The 17098-nt window shown below is 37.1% G+C and overlaps 1 protein-coding gene across 2 annotated transcripts in view; it reads right to left on the minus strand.

Moving 5' to 3' along the window:
- BRE (brain and reproductive organ-expressed (TNFRSF1A modulator)) overlaps positions 1-17098 on the minus strand; it is a 724026-nt gene that overhangs the window by 622330 nt on the left and 84598 nt on the right. For both annotated transcript variants that reach the window (XM_006880575.1, XM_006880574.1), the window contains exon 3: positions 9059-9135. In XM_006880575.1, coding sequence (XP_006880637.1) covers positions 9059-9135 — 77 coding nt within the window. The remainder of the gene's footprint in view (positions 1-9058; positions 9136-17098) is intronic.

Below are 17098 nucleotides of genomic sequence, written 5' to 3' on the forward strand. Positions count from 1 at the left end.
TCACTCTTCTTTGGAATGGGAACAAATATAGATCTCTTCCAGTCAGTTGGCTGAATGGTTGTTCTCCAGATTTCTTGGCACAACTTGGAATAAAATTTTAAAAATAAAAATAAATAAAGAAAACCACTCTGGGCTCTATGAGACAAGGATGGCCAATCTCACATCCATGCAACTTTACAGTCTCAGAAACCCACTGGAAGGGAAGCTGTAAAATTATTCTAGATGAGTCGTAATAAGTTTGAGGAGGGTTAAAATGCAGATTTAATTTTAGACTATCTGAGGTGGATATTAAAATTCTCAACAGGGAGTCAAACTGGAATAAACCAGTTCAAAACCCTGGCCCTAAGTCATCCTTGTAAGGTAAGACAAAAGCCATTCTCAGAGATAACTTATCTATGAAATAATAAATTGACCTAAATTAAACAATAACACTGTTGAAGGATATACCCTTTAAAAAAATTATATGAGACCAAAAACAGGAGCAGGAAAATCAAGCAAATGGGAAGAAAGAAGCCAGCATGGAAAGAAAGATATCTCTACAGACAGCTATCAGTGTTGTGGAGCAATTCACTAAATATTAAACAGAAAATGTTCACTAAATGTTAAACGGAAAACTAAATCTGCAGAGTAAACATGCACCTAAAGCATATGTATTTTCAGTTGCTTCATACACATGTGAAAGTTAGACAATTAATAAAGAAGGTCCAAAAAGAACCAATGCTTTTGAATTGTGATGTTGACAAATAATGGTGAATATATGCCATTGTTACTGTTGTTGTTAAGTGTCACAGAGTCTCAGACAACCCATAGTGACCCTACAAATGAAAGTCTCAAACACAAAACTTTCATCTTTTATTCAAGTTCATAGAGTTTCCAGAGACAAGCTTATTTTGGAAGTGGATGCCACTCCTGCTTCCCCAGTTTTATCCAGGAGACCCACAAAAAAAAACAGGACCAAGGGCTGCAAGCCCAAGTGCCCAAAAGCCTTTTTTTTTAAAAAATGAGGCCCAATCCAATCAGTTCACACCCAAATGCTCACACACCTAATGTGAGCACACCTAATGTTCACACACCTAATGTGAGCAACAGCCAAACAGAAAACAAAAAGAACAAACAAATCTGTCTTGGAGGAAGTGTATCTTTAGAAGTAAGGATGATTAACTTCATCAACATATTCAGAGGATGCTGGCAGGAGGGATCAGTCTTTGGAAAAAAGACATGGTTGGAAAAGTGGAGGTTCAGTTAAAAAGAAGATGCCCTTCAACCAGATGGTTTGGCACAGTGTCTTACAACAATGGACTTGAGCATGGCAGAGACTGTGAATGAACATAGTGCAGGACAGGTTTTGATGTGTTTTTCATTGGGTCACTCTGAGTTTTAGCTGAATGGACAGCACCGAACAACATTTAAGCAGAGGTTGGTTTCATTTTGTTGTAATAATTCTTCAAAACATTACAAATTAAAATTTAGAGATCTAGTATTCAGTCCTTGGAAGTGGATAACGATTTTACACTACTCCTTTGAGGACAAGAATATAGATTACCTAAATTATTGTCTATTTTCCCCCCTGATTTTTCTCTCAGAAGAAAAAGTCTTTCAACTTCAAAATCTTTGGAGGTACTTCTTTTTGGCATGACTTCTTCACTTTGTTGCCAGTGACTTAAATATTCATCATCACGCTCAGATAATAAACGACACTGCTTTTATTGTCAAAGACAAAAGGAAAATGAAGTCCTAAACCAGTCCCTAGTATCAAGGCTGACAATACAAGAGACAGAAATCTTGGTCTGATGAAGAAATCATGAGTGATCACCCAATATCAGTTGCTAATCAGGTTCATTTGCCTGGAAATTTAGACTCATTGACCACAGGTTGTCTCTGGTAGTTTTGAACTGAATGACTACAGAGGAAGCTCAGAAAACATTCTCTCCCCCCTAGGTTAGGAAAAGAGGAAGCTAGGTAGAAAACAATAAAGTGAACAGAAAGACAAGACAATAGAATGCTGAGCAAGAAAGACAAATACAAACAAGGAAAGAGTTGGTGACTAGCTACTGTATTACTTCTGCTAGCCACTGTGAGGCCTAATGATGTGAATAATGGAATTCATCTAATTACTTATACAGGAAAAGAAACAAGCAAACTCTTTATTGCAGGTCCAATGGATTTCTTATAACCAAACAGTTCTTGATTAAAATAAATTCTTAGTATGAAACATAGAAATTTTAAACAAAAGATCATTTCAAGTTTAAAACCTATTGTTAACAAAGTGATTCACTGGCCAGAGACTTGGCAATGACATACAAGCTCTTTCATTTAGTTTTTTCATCAATGTAAAAATGGTATTGCACAAGGAGTTATAAACAGTGTAGAATTCTTTCACATCCCCATCATCATTGCCAGATCCAAAGATCAAGCATAGTTAATTTATTCCACAAATACTACTGTTGTTGATGTTATTGATTGTCTTCAAGTTGAGCACGACTCATAGCAACCCTATGAACAAAAGGTCTGAAGCCCCTGTACAACTGTACATTTTCAATCTGTACAAATACTATTAAGTTCTAAAAATATTGGGCACTGGAAATCTTCCCTGCAATTTACCGTCTCTGAAAACCTGTTAGGGGGTCAGCTATGAGTCAGTTCCAGCTCAATAGCACATAAAACAGTACATTTAAATAGTACAAATCAAAAACTGATACAATAAATGAATCCTAAGAGTTTAAGTACTATAGACTGTAACTATGCTGGCTATTTTTACAAATGTCTGCTTATGAAATTCAAGATTCTTCTGTGAATTTTTCTATCACTGATAATTGTTTGCTCATCCTGGTGTTATCACAGCCCGAACACATATTTTATGGAAATTGACCTTTATCACAGCAAATTCTGTTTCCTAATCATGATTAAGTATCGTTTCTTTTATAATAGTGAAATTTAAGGACTTCTCTTTAATTAAAATAGCGTTTAACATTTTCCCTGAGTACTTTACACAAATTGGCAACGTTTTCACTGCCCAGTAGTTGTCCCTTCACATTATTAAAAAAGGTAAGAAACACTAACTTTATTAGTCATGTTCTAGAATCACCTGGCCTTTTTTTATTTCAATTATTCCACTCTGAGTGTAGGCAATTCTTGGGAAAAAACATGAATTTATAAGTAGAAATAACGGCCTCGCCTTTGGGCTTTATTCTCATTCATGCTAATTACATAGTTTTCTTTATTCAAAAATAAAACATTTCATACAAGCAGTTTTCTCATATATAAATCTTTCTCAAATAAAAATTTTAGTTACATTTCATTTTAATTAATCTCTTTTAAAAGGCAGGGTGAAACTATATTAAAATAAATTGATACAGATTCCATACTTACAAAGCATTGTATGTCCTTGCTGTTCTAAATCCTTGCATAATAAACAACTTTTAAAATAATGATATTCTCTTGGCAAAAGCCTAATAGAAGTAACAGAATGCAACATTCTTTCTAATATTAGATAACCAACAAAAATATTTACAAAAAGATTCATTAATTCAAGCACATATGCAAGCACATTCCACTGTTGCAACAAACATGTAATTAAATTATCTTTACTGTACTAGGTACTGAAGAAATAATTTCCCAATAGAAGAGTTTGAGTCTCTAATTCATTGACCTTCAAATTATGAAATTAAATTGATGTAAGCTCCAAATATTTTAATCAGTCTTAAAGTTATCATTCAAAACACACACTACAAGCTTTCAATGTTTTTAGTGAGCAATTCTAAACAGACTGAAAATTCAAAGCACTAGATTAGACATTAGGGAATTCTGGTGACCTACTGGTAAAAAGAGGCACCACAATCCTGAAGGCACACAACTCAGATCCACCAGTTGTTCTGTGGGAGAAAGATGGTTAATCTCCTCTTGGGTGATTAAACTGCCTCTGAAAATCTATAGGAAGATCAACTATGAGTCAGTTCCAACTTGATGGTACTCAACTAAAACAACAGGATAGATATTGTGCTTTGCATAGAAAAGTAAAGGAAAAAAATTACACCTACTCACAGACTATCAGCAGATATTTCACATTCACAACAGAAAATAAAAATCTACTATCAAACTATTTTACACATTAACCATGTACACCTGGCAGTAATGAATGTGAAGGTGCAAGAAGAGAATAACACTAACTGTGATGTTTAAAGTGATGTGTTATCTTGACTGAGCTATCAATGGTTTGGCAGTTGTGTGATGATATGCTATGACAGCTATATAATGATATAAGCTGGCAGTTATGTGATGATGTAATCATCCTCTATATTGAGAATCATGTGATTATCCTTAATTTTCATATAATATCTTATAACAACCTAATCTTTGGAAGTTAATCTTGCCAGTAAGTGAAGAGTTAGTGTATTTTTTATCTACCAGTTTCTTGTTAACATAAATATTTGTTCCCATTCCAAAGAAGGGTGACCCAACAGTGTGGAAACTACAAAACAATATCATTGATTTCACATGCAAGCAAGATTCTAATGATGATTATCCAAAAATGACTGGAACAGCACATCAGCAGAGAATTGCCAGAAATCCAGGCTGGATTTAGAAGGGGGCGTGGTACTAGGGATATTGTAACTGATGTTAGATGGATCTTAGCTGAAAGCAGGGAATACCAGAAGAATGTCTACCTGTGTTTCATTGAATATGCAAAGGTGTTTGACTGTGTGGATCATAATAAACTGTGGCTGACTCTGAGAAGAATGGGAATCCCAGAACATTTAAGCATGCTAATGCGAAACCTATACTTGGACCAAGAGGCAGTTGTCAGAACAGAGCAGGGTAACACTGCATGGTTCAAAATTGGGAAGGGTTACGCCAGGGATACACCCTATCTCCCTACCTTTTCAACCTGTATTCAGAGCAGATAATCCAGGAGGCTGGGCTCTTTGAGGAGAAGTGTGGGGTCAAGATTGGTGGAAGATCTATTAACAATCTGCATTATGCAGATGACACAACCCTGCTTGCTGAAACTGAGGAGGACCTCATGCACTTACTGCAGAGGGTCAAGGACTGCAGCCTTCAGTATGGACTGAGGCTCAATGTCAAGAAGACAAAGATTCTCACCACTGGACCAATCGGTAGCATCAGGATGGATGGCGAAGAGATTGAGATTGTTCACAGCTTCAGTCTGCTTGGCTCCACGGTCAACACTCTTAGCACCGGCAGCCAGGAAATCAAAAAACATATTGCGAGATGGGAGCTGTTAGGGACCTCTCTAAAGTACTCAAGAGCAACTGTGTCTCTCTGGAAACTAAGGGGCTCCTGATATAAGCCATGGTCTTTGCAATCATTTGTCATGCATCAGAGAGGTGGACAATGACATTGATGCCTTTGAGCTGTGGTGCTGGAGATGAGTATTGAATGTACCGTGGACTGCCAAGAAAACAAACAGATTTATCCTCAAGAGGGTTAAACCAAGCTACTCCTTGGAGGCAAGGATTCTGGGGCTTCATCTGACATACTTTGGGCATGTTGCAAGGAGGGACGGGTCCTTAGAGAGGGACATCATGCTTGGGAGGGTGGAGGGACGGCACAGGAGGGGAAGACCCTCTATGAGATGGACTGATTCAGTGACTGGGGTAATTGGGATGGGTGTGTCGGAGACAGTGAGATTAGCACAGGATAGAGCAGGGTTTAGGGCTGTTGTACATAAGATCACTGAGTCACAAACAACTCGACGGCACATAACAACAACAACAACAATAGGTCTACTTTCTAAAAAAGGTGAAGAGTTTTTCTGTTTGTTATAACATTTATTCGCCAAAGGCTGGTAAACTATATTACCTTACACATTTGTATACGTTTTAGAAGACATTTGTTGAACTGTTTATTATCGTGAATTATATGTTTCTCTAACGATAAACATATTGGTTGTAGGGGTTGAAGTGAATTCAATCACAAATTGTGTAATAATTAACATTAACTATCACCTTATTAATCATTGCTACAGTAGATCTTTACAGAAGCAGACTACCTTAGCTTTATTCCATAAAGCAGATGGCAGGTTTAGCATTCAATCCTTAGGCTGCAGCTAAGCACTTTAACCAGTGAAACAAACATCATGCTTGGTAAAGTAAAGGTTCAGCAAAAAGAGGAAGATCCAGAAAAAAAAGTGTCTTCCAAAGACACAGGGCAATGCACAGAGATCAAATACTGCAATGATTGTGAGGTTGGTGCATGATTTGGAGTGTTCCATTGTACACAGGATTGCTGTGAATTAGAATTCATCAGAGAGTATCTCATAACAACAACATCAAAGATATGAAATTATAAAAGTGGCTGAAGTAGAAACATGTCAAATTTTTAGTTTTTGCACACTTTTTCTCAGTTTTTCTTTTCTATCAGTTTGCTTCCATGCACAATTTTTTTAAGTAAGGAAGATGAATTGAAGTACTTATTGACAAAGCTCAAAGACTATATAGCCATCTACAGGGAATATATTCAAACACGAGGAAAACAAACTGGACAAACAACTGGACCAACAGGCAACGTCATGACAAATGAGGAAAAATTGAAGCAGTGGAAGATTTCACTTTACTTAGATCACAATCAAGGTCCATGGAACTGGAAATCAAGGAATCAAACAATACATTACACTGGGTTAATCTGCTGCAAAAGACCTCTTTAAAATGATGAAGAGCAAAGACACCACTTAATGATGAGGACACATCTGATCCAAGCTAAGGTATTTTCAATCACCTCATATGCATATGAAAGCTAGATGATGAATAAAGATGTCTGAAAAATTATTGATGCCTTTGAATTTTGGCATTGGTGAAGGATACTAAATATATCGTGAACTGCCATAAAAATAGGAAGTCCTGAGTAGTGATGTGGTGAAAGCATTTTGGCTAATAACCCACAAACTAGCTGCTTCATAGAAGAAAGACAATGAAACCCTACATGAGCAGTTTTACTTTGACTGCATCTCAACATCAAGAAAACAAAAATTGTCACCAGTGAGCCAATCATGATAGATGGAGGCAACATTACGACAGATGGAGAAGACTGAAACTGTCAGCAACGTCATCTTACCTAGCTCCATAACCAATAAACTTGATAGCAGTAGTCAGGACATTAAGAGACGTATTGTACTAGGAAAGTCTGCAGTCAAAAACCTCTCTAAATTATTGAGGAGGATTAATGTCAGTTTGAGTACTTAGGTGTACCTGATTCAGGCCATGATCTTTTCAATCACTTGTTGAACAATCTGAGAGCTGAACAATGAATAAGGATGACAGAAAAAAAATTGATGTCTTTGAGCTCTGGTATTGAAGAAGAGGACTGCCAAAAGAACTTTGGAGAAGGTGCAGCCAGAATATTCTTTAGACACAAAGACAATAAAGTTTCAACTCACATAATTTGGGTAAATTGTGAGGAGAAGCTATTCCTTGGAGAGGACACCATTCTTGGAAACGTACAGGATCAGCAAAAGAGAGGAAGACTCTCAAATAAACAGATCGACAGAGTGTCTACAGCAATGGACTTGAGTGTGTCAGGGGTTGAAAATATGGCACAGGATAGAACAGGGTTCAGATCTGTTATTCATAGGATTATTAGGGGTTGTATTCAACTTGATGGCACCTAACAACAACAGGTTTACTGTGAGTAGAAAAGATTTTTATGGTAGTGGGCTTGGTCTGATTGGGCCACCAAAAAAAAAAAAAAGATATCTTGGAAGAAATGTGTTATGCTTCATAGAAGCAAGGACAGTGAGACTTCAAATTACATGCTTTGGACATCTTATCAGGAAGGGAGAGTCCCTGGGGAAAGGAAATAATGTTTGGTGAAATACTTGTTGTTATATGTCACTGAGTCATAAGTTACTCATAGCTGACCCTCTAGCAACTGTTCAGAGGCAATAAATCACCTGAGGAGACTGCCCATCTTTCTTTTTTGGAGCAGGTGTTGGACTCAAACCACCTACTTTTGGGTTGCCAGTGCAACTTCTTACCCACTATACCACCAGCGCTCCCTAGAGGGTCAGGAAAAAGAGGAAGATCTTCAGCAAAATGAAATGACACAGTAGCTACAACAGGCCCAAACATAACAATGATTTTGAAGATGGCGCAGAGAGCAGTGTTTCATTCTGTCTGTGCACAGGGTCACTGTAAATGAGAACTGCTTCAACAACACCTAACAACAAGTTGTTGGGTAGTAACACCATTTATTAAAGCCATCCACTAATGATAATTCTGTCATATCAGCATTAGGTAACAAGACAGACACCCTAAGTGATGGTCTGAATGAACAGATCTTACACATTTCCATCTGAAGTCATAAACTAGTGGGCCAAGAGCTCCAGTTGGCCCACAGACATACTCCGTTTTGTCTGCATGATGTTGATCCAAAAAGTTTTAGATTTTTTAAGAGTATTGTCAACATCTAAAAGTGTATAAAATGAACATAAAAAATCATATTTCTACCCTTCCTCCAATATATCAGTAGAGGAAGAACCCTTGAGATGAAGTCAGTGTACTGCAATTTTCACCACCATAGCTCACTTCTCACTTTCATGCCATTTCTATTTCTGACCCTTATTACAAAATAGGTAATACGTTAACACTTCGAACCCATGCCAGGAGTCCATGAGCTAGGACTCTGACACTCACGTAGCCATCAGGATTACATTAATGAGAAAGTGTTGCCAGCAATGGTGGATATTAGCCATTCCTACCTAAATACAATTTATATACAACTCTTCTTATGTAGTGGACTCTTTAATGAAATATTTATAACATAAGAGCTGGCTTATGTAATACTTAAGGCTTACGGAGAAAAAATAACAAGAGAATTACGGAGCATAACTAAAACTAAGGAATGTATGTGCCTAGCTGTTTGACAACCATTTATTCTTGCCAACTGCCTAACTTTAAATGGAGCTAAGACTGACTGATAGGGAAAAGTAGTAGATCCTATTGATCAGTATCTTAAAAGAGAGCTCCTAACAGCTGGAAAGAAAACTAAAGAACAAAATCCAGTAACTAAGTCTGTAACCTGGGGTAAAAGGACATTTACTTACATTTTAATGTCTCTCCAGCATATGGTATATGCAGTTTAAATCGGTCACAGTTGGGTCCAGGAGTCAAAGATGTGCAGCTTAGAAAAAAGCAAGAGAAGAAAACAATTCTTTTTAAAAGTCAATATATTTATAATATTTAATAAGGCGAGCAAAAGATAATCCTTATAAGATTAAAAAAAAACAACACTGAATTACAGAACAACATGAGCTTTTACTGCTCATATAAAGCAAGATAATCAAGACCTTCCCAACAGCAATAATTCATTTATCACATACTATGCCTTCTAATTACAGACATCAACACTGTCCAACTACTGTCAAAAAATATTACCTCAACTTTTAAACTAGGTAGGCAATAAAAACAGATCCATACATAGCCTTAGATGCCAAAAATTCTAAAAGTAGCTCTAGTACAATACCAAAGTTATCAAAGTTCATAACCATCTTAGGAATGTTTATTAACAGTTTTAATAACAAAACAATGTGATGAATATAGCTATAAATTGCTTAAAATAGAATGTTCTTGAAAGTACAATACAAGTAAGTTGTTTTATAAAATTTATACTGAATTATTATTATTATTATTAGTTATAATATTATTAATAACTAAGTAAAATCCTTTCTTCCTCTTTTTCTTCCTTTGATTACTATTTCATTCTCAAAAGAGTGATTAATGTAGGATCATAAATAGTTATTATTGCAAGATTATAACTAAAACACCAGAAGATCTGATAATAACAGCAACTCTAAAGACATAAGAGCAACAGTATGTTTCAAGAGCAGGTTTTAAGAACATTCTCTGTTTCCTTCAATACAAAAAATTCTTTGGGGCACATCTTATAAAACACACTATAATATTTTCCTTATAGTATAATCTCCCTAGCCCACATGTAGCAGTTATTTTAAAATACTTTTGGAAAACATTAAGTTACAACATTATAAAAGTGTAATTTCATGACAGTAATGCTACTATGCAAGCAACTCTAGAAAATTTTTTTCTTGTGTTTCAACCTGAAATGCTTTAAATGTACATTTATGATGTAATGTCTTTTTAGATTGGGTGATAAGATGATATATAGAGATAGAGAAGGAGATGAAGATGGAGATGGAGATGGAGATAGAGAGATATATGTTGTTGTTGTTAAGTGCATTCCTGTCATAGGCTACTCATAGCAACCCTATGATTGAAAGTCTTCGACCCTTGCGTGACTTTCAACCTTTCTCCAGGTTCATAGAGTTTACAGAGGCAAGCTATTTATGGAAGTGGATGCCGCTCCTGCTTCCAAGCATGTTTTAACAGGGGAGCCCCACCAAACACCGTCCACCATGGGTAACCATTATTGCATTTGACACATCAGTGTCACAGTGTTCAGCTTCACTGCGACCACAAGTTACCACTGTACGGCAAGTGGACACACCAAGGCTATATGACCTACAAGAATGTTTGAACAGGGGAGCTCTGGTGGCCTAGTGGCAAGGAGATGCAACTACAATCCCAGAGGCGCATGGTTCTAATCCACCAGATGCTCTGCCGGGAAAAGGAGGGACAATCTCCTCCTGTACCAGTCAGATCTGATTTGATGGTACACTCACACACACACACACACACACACACACACACACACACACACACACACAAGAATGTTTGAACAAAAACAATTACAAATTTATATATACTGAAGTTATTAATAGGATAGAAGTATTCAGATTAATTTTGTACTGGTCTGTTTAAATTCCTTACTTTTTAATATGGAACTGTGATGTTTTTATTTACATTTTTCTGGATTGTTAAATTCACTGTTGAGCTAAGTTCATATTATTGATTTTTTTGGTTTTTTCCAGGACTAAAAAAAAAAAAATAAATCACTTTTGTACTCTGCCTCATCTTCCTTTACCTCTAGATAACTGGTTCCAGCAGCCTCAGGCTATCAAAAGCACATTTCTCACTGGAGTGATTCACTCACTGAACTTTTCCCCCTTCAGATATTATTTACTGGCCATTGTCTTAAGTGTTAGGAATACAAAGTAGACAATACAAGAAAGATCTATCTTATATCATTTAAGTGCCCACATGGAAAGGAGAAACATTAAACAAATATATAGAGATGGTTTAAATTGTTAAAAGCAACAAAGGAAAATAGAATAGGATGCTGTCCTAAAACAGGAGGTACTTTATCTGGACAATCAGGAAAGACCTCTGGAGAAGGTGAAACCTGAAATCTTAATAAGTATAAAGGGGTCAAGTATGCAGAGTCTAGGGGAAGAGAATTCCAAGCAGAGGAAACAGCTGCTACAAAGGCACAAAAGGGGAACAAACTTGGTATAACTGCAGAACTCCAGTGTGGCTGGAGCAGAGCAAATGAGGGGCAGCATACCAAAAGCAAAAGAACAGGGCAAAGGGAGAAACAAGGGATAACTCCTGCAGTGACAACTAACATAGTTTGCACTTTACATACAAATAAAGGTTTTAAGCAACAGCGTGTGATTCTGTTTTTAAAAGGTCATTCTCCTTACTGTATATGAAAAAAAGAGACTGTAAAGAAGTAAAAATGGAAATAGGACACCATTTGATACAAGAAAGTGATGGACACATAGGCAACAGTGGTGGGAATGGAGATCAATTATTTACTACATAGAGAAGACTAGAAAAGGTGAAGGGAACTCTGATGGCCTAGCAGTAACTAAGGAGTCGTGTGAACAGTTCTAATCCAGCAACTCCTAAGAAAGAGAAAATTCAGCAGTGAACAATCTCCTTCTATCTAATTTATAGTCTCTAAAATCCCACTGGAGGGTCTGTGATGAGTCAGTTCCAATTCGAAGACACAAAAAAGAAGAACACATTTACAAATAAGGGAGATTGAGAGATGATAGTCAAATATTACATGTATATTGGGAACAGTATTGAAAATGTAGACTAGGCAATCTATTTTCCCGGTATACTGAAGGTAATTCAAAGGCACATGTTACAGAATAGAACTGAGCTCCATGCGTTTTCTTGGCTGTAACCACTGTAGAAACCAACTGCCAGGCTTATCTTCTACCGCACCACTGGGAGGGGATGAACCAATCTTCCAATTAAGCAATCAGAGGTCACAAACCATTTGAGTCATAGACACTGTCGAGTCAATTCTGAAACATGGTGACCCCACGTTTGGTCAGCAGAACGGAGTGGGTACCAGAAAGTGTGCAGGCTGTGACCTTTCAGAAACAGACTGACAGGCCCTCTTTCCAAGGCACCCCTGGACACATCCAAATTTGACTAATAGTCAAGCACTTAACTATCTGCATTATCCATAGATTGCTAAAGGGCAACTAAAGCAGAGCTGAAAAGATAAAAGAAAAACATAGTTACCAAAATTTTGCTTAGAAAGAGTACAATATGATACAGGGAGAAAGGAGAGAGAACTTCTATCTTAGAACTGAATGGTAATAATACTTCCCAAAGAGCATAATCATGTTAAATGAATCATTTCCAGGTAGCTGCAGAACATCTGGGTTTCTTTCTTTAGGTCTTGTTGAATATTTTCTTTTGTTTTAGGTGAAAGTTCACGCAGAAAATTAGTTTTCCATTCATCATTTCATACCCAAATTGTTTCACGACATTGGTTGCTGTCCTGTAGGTACCACCAGCACTCTCCTCATTTGTGCCCTATCTTCCCTCTGCAGTCATCCTGCCCCCACATGCCTTATTATTTTTGCTTTTAGGCATATGGTGCTCCCCTGGTCTCATGTCATTGACTGTTCTAAGAAGCACATTCTTAAAAAACGTTGTCTATGTTATGCCCAATCTATTATTAGGTTAAAAAGTGACTTCAAGAAGTGGCTTCAGATACAGGTTAAAAGACTGACTGATACTCCAGTCCCTGCCTGTCCACTAAGTGTAGTCTTTTTCATTAATTTACATTTTGTACCATGTTTTTTCCGATTCAAGTTGTGGCTCTGGACAGAGATGACTCTAAGCCATAAGAACTCACACGGGATTGTAACAATGGGCTTGAGCTTAATGGAGATCACAAGGATGGGAAAGGATATGGTAAAATTCAGATCTGTTATCATACAGTTACCAATAGTTGTAGTCAACTCAACTGCACCTAACAACAACAGTTGGGATCTATCGAATTCTTCTGGATGAAGGAGGAGGCAGTGGTGAGTGGAAGCCATTAGTAGTAGTAGTTGTTGCTGTTAGGCACTGCCAATTACAACTCACAAAAGCCCTATGAAAAATAGACGGAAACCTTGCTAATTCTGTACCTGCCTCTGTCTCCACCATGGTCAAGTTCATTGTTGAAATCACTGTCTCAGTTCATCTCTGTGAATGTCTTCCTCTCATTTGATGATACTCTACTCTTCCCAGAATATTGTCATTTTTCAAGGACATCCTGCCAGCATGTCCAATCTATGTGAGACCAAGATTCATCTTCCATGCCTCTATGGAACACCATGTTTACGGATTCTGAAGACGGATTTCTTAGATTTAGATTTCTTAACTGCTGCTATGACCTATGTTGATTAGAGATTCGAGTAAATTGAAATCACTGACAGTTTCAATCTTTTCTCCACCTACAATGATGCTGATATTTTCTTGATGTTTGAGATGTATTCTACACTGAAAGCTGTTTCTTCTTGTTGTTACGTGCTGTTGAGTCACCTGCAACTCACAGAAACCCTCTGTACAACAGCACTAAACCCTGCTTTATCTTGTACCAATTTTATTGTCTCTGACACACCTACTCCCATTACCAACATCACTAAATTAATCCATCTCATTGAGGGTCTTCCTTTCCTGGACTGTCCTTCCACCCTCTCCGTCCCACCTTGCAACATGTTCAAAGTATGTCAGATGAAGCTTCAGAATTCTTGCCTCCAAGGAGCAGCTTGGTCTAATCCCCTCCAGGATGAGCCTATTCATTCTCTCTTAGCAGTTCAATACTCTTCTCCAATATCACAGCTCAAAGGCCTCAATTCTCCTTCTAGCATCCCTAGTCATTGTCCAGCTCTTTGAGGCATAGTAAGTGATTGCAAAGACCATGGCATGTATCAGGCACACCTTAGTCTCCAGACTGACATCATTGCTCTTCAGTACTTTGGAAAAGTCTCTGCCAGAGACTTTCCCAATTCAATACATATTCTCATTTCCTGGCTGCTGGTGCTAAGAATGTTGATTGTGAAAACAAGCAAACTAAAGCTGTTTAGAATCTCAATCTCTTCACCATCCATCATGATGCTGCCAATCAGAACAGTGGTAAAAATCTTTGTTTTCTTGAAACTGAGTTTAAATTCATATTGAAGACTGCAGTTCTTGACCATCTGCAGCAAGTGCTTCAAGTCTTCCTCATTTTCAGCAAGCAGGGTTGAGTCATCTGCATAACGCAGATTGTTGAATCTTCCTCCAATCCAGATGTCACATTTCTCCTCATAGAGCCTGACAGGCTGAAAATAAAAATGGAGGTTAAAGCTGAACTCAGAAATCCCTATGTCAGGACATCTTTCGAAACCAAAACTCAGAAAATCCTATGGCAGGACATTTTCAGAAACCCGAACTCAGAAAATCTAATGCAGGACATTCCTCAGAACCAGAATTCAGAAATTTCCATATTAGGACCTTTTCCCAAACCAGAAACTTTGCAGCTAACAATAGTTTGGATCCAACTATTAGCTTCAGACTAACAAAGCCTAGCCGATCATCTGTTCTGCATATAGATTGAAAAGATACGGAGATAGGACATACCCCTGGCATACACCCGTCACAGATTTGAACCATGCAGTGTTTCCTTGCTCCATTTAGATGACTGTCTCTTGGTCCAAGTATAGGTTTCACATAAGCAGAATCAAGCATTCTAGGGTTTCCTTTCTTCTCAGAGTCAGCCACAGTTTGTTGTGGTCCACACAGTCAAATGCCTTTGCATAGTCAATGAAACACAGATAGACATTCCTCTGGTACTCTCTGCTTTCAGCCAAGATCCATCTAACATTAGTTATAATATCCTTACTACCATGGCCTCTTCTAAACCCAGCCTGCACTTCTGGCAGTTCTTTGATGATGTGCTGTTCCAGTCATTTTGGGATAATCTTCAGCAGAATCTTGCTTGCATGTGATATTAATAATATTGTTTGATAATTTCCACACTCTATTGGATCACCCTTCTTTGGAATGGGAACAAATATAGATCTCTTTAAGTCAGTTGGCCAAGTGGTTGTCCTCCAGATTTCTTGGCACAACTTGGTGAGCAGATGAGTTGTGGGAGGATATCAAGAATATTATACAGGAAGAATGCAAAAGTCATTACAAAGACAGAGGAGGAAGGAAAGACCAAAATGGATGTCAGAGGAGATGAGTATTGCACTAGAACACTGAGAAGCCAAAGCAAAGGGAAGAAATCAAGATAGTAAGGAGCTGAACAGAAGATTTCAAAAGGCAGCGCAGGAAAAGAAAGTAGGTATAATGAAATGTGCAAAGAGCTAGAGTAAGAAAACCAAAGGGGCCAAACTCGCTCAGTATTTCTTTTTTTTCCTTTTCCTGATTGGTATTTTATTGGTTGTTTTAAGGGCCAGTACAGAGACATTATGAACAACCTATACACAATTCTTAATACACATGCCAAAAATCTAAAAAGCCATGTAGTTACAGTTCTTTTCTAAATTCCAGTGATCTTCCAGCTTTAAATTTGGAGGAAAGTTTTCATAAAGAAGAAAATAAGTACCAATATCTTCAACTGTTAATAAACTGTCACATCATTAAGTCCCACTAATCCACAATTTACTACCACACACACTACACATTCAAATTTTAAACGGTTCACAGCACATAAAGTTATTAGGAAATCTGGACTACCAAGACCAACGATGTTACAGAATCCACATAGTTCTGACAGGGAGAAAGCCACAAGGAGGGAACAGTTGTTTAAGAAGAAATTTTACTAAACAATGTTCTAATTTCTGTATCTAAAAACAATGGAAACAGACTAAATTTAGAATTTAAAATGTTCATGTCATAAATGCAGGACTATGACTCCAAATTGTCATTAAGTATGCTATGCATTACGGGATATAAAAACTGTCCCCTTTCCCCATGGAATGTTACACTGATAGCATTTATCACAGTTGTCTTTTATTCTTCTATAGTTCTCAGTGTCTTCAATAATCTTAGTCACATTGTGCTGACTTTCTCCATATTGTTTATTATCTTTCTCTTCAGCAGAATTGGTACGTGTTTACAATCTAGTTCATGAACCATTAAAGAATATTGCTTTCTTTATACAAACGTATAGTTGCACAGTTTTGCAATCCCATCAGCAATATATAAGTGTTCTAATCCCCAATGGACAGAAAAATTATAGTACATTCCTACATTGGGATACTACACAGCACTGAAAAACAATGAAATAGCAAAACATTATACAATATGGGGGAGCCTTGAGGATATTATGCTACGTGAAATAACTTTGTTAAAAAAGGACAAACACTGCATATCATTGTTATGAAATAATACAGACATGGGGTGTGAGTTAGGGAAAGAATGGGGGAAAGAGAGAGAGAGAGACAGACAGACAGACAGACAGACACTGCATTAGAACAGATGAGGGGAGGAATCGTCCATAAGGAATAGATGATTGTGCATTAAATGTATGAGAACAATCTGCAACAAGAGGTGCATTGCGAGATGGGCTTGGAGAAGGGGGGAATGTGAAATCAGTGGATAAAAAAATTTAAAAAGTAATCAACATCATTACAACTGGTATAATAAAAACCATGATAAATGGAGGAAAAAATTATTTACAAACATGTATTAAAAAATATGGTCTCATATGGAAAAGATGGGGGTGTTTGTCTATGAAAAAATATTTCAGAAAGTCATCAACAAGCGAAGATTTTTTGAGATAATTTGTACAATTTCTTGTAACTACCTTCTTGCATTGTTTTGATTTTTTGTATAACAGTCACAAGCTATTTTTTTTATTTCATTTTTTTTATAATTTTTTTTTTATTTTTACAGAGGTTTTGGATTTCCATTCATTCATTGCCGCAATTTTCTCCCTTCCC

This window comes from Elephantulus edwardii, unplaced genomic scaffold (assembly GCF_000299155.1).
Source record: "Elephantulus edwardii isolate Elephantulus edwardi_28Jun2011 unplaced genomic scaffold, EleEdw1.0 scaffold00009, whole genome shotgun sequence".
NCBI classification, from domain to species: domain Eukaryota; kingdom Metazoa; phylum Chordata; class Mammalia; order Macroscelidea; family Macroscelididae; genus Elephantulus; species Elephantulus edwardii.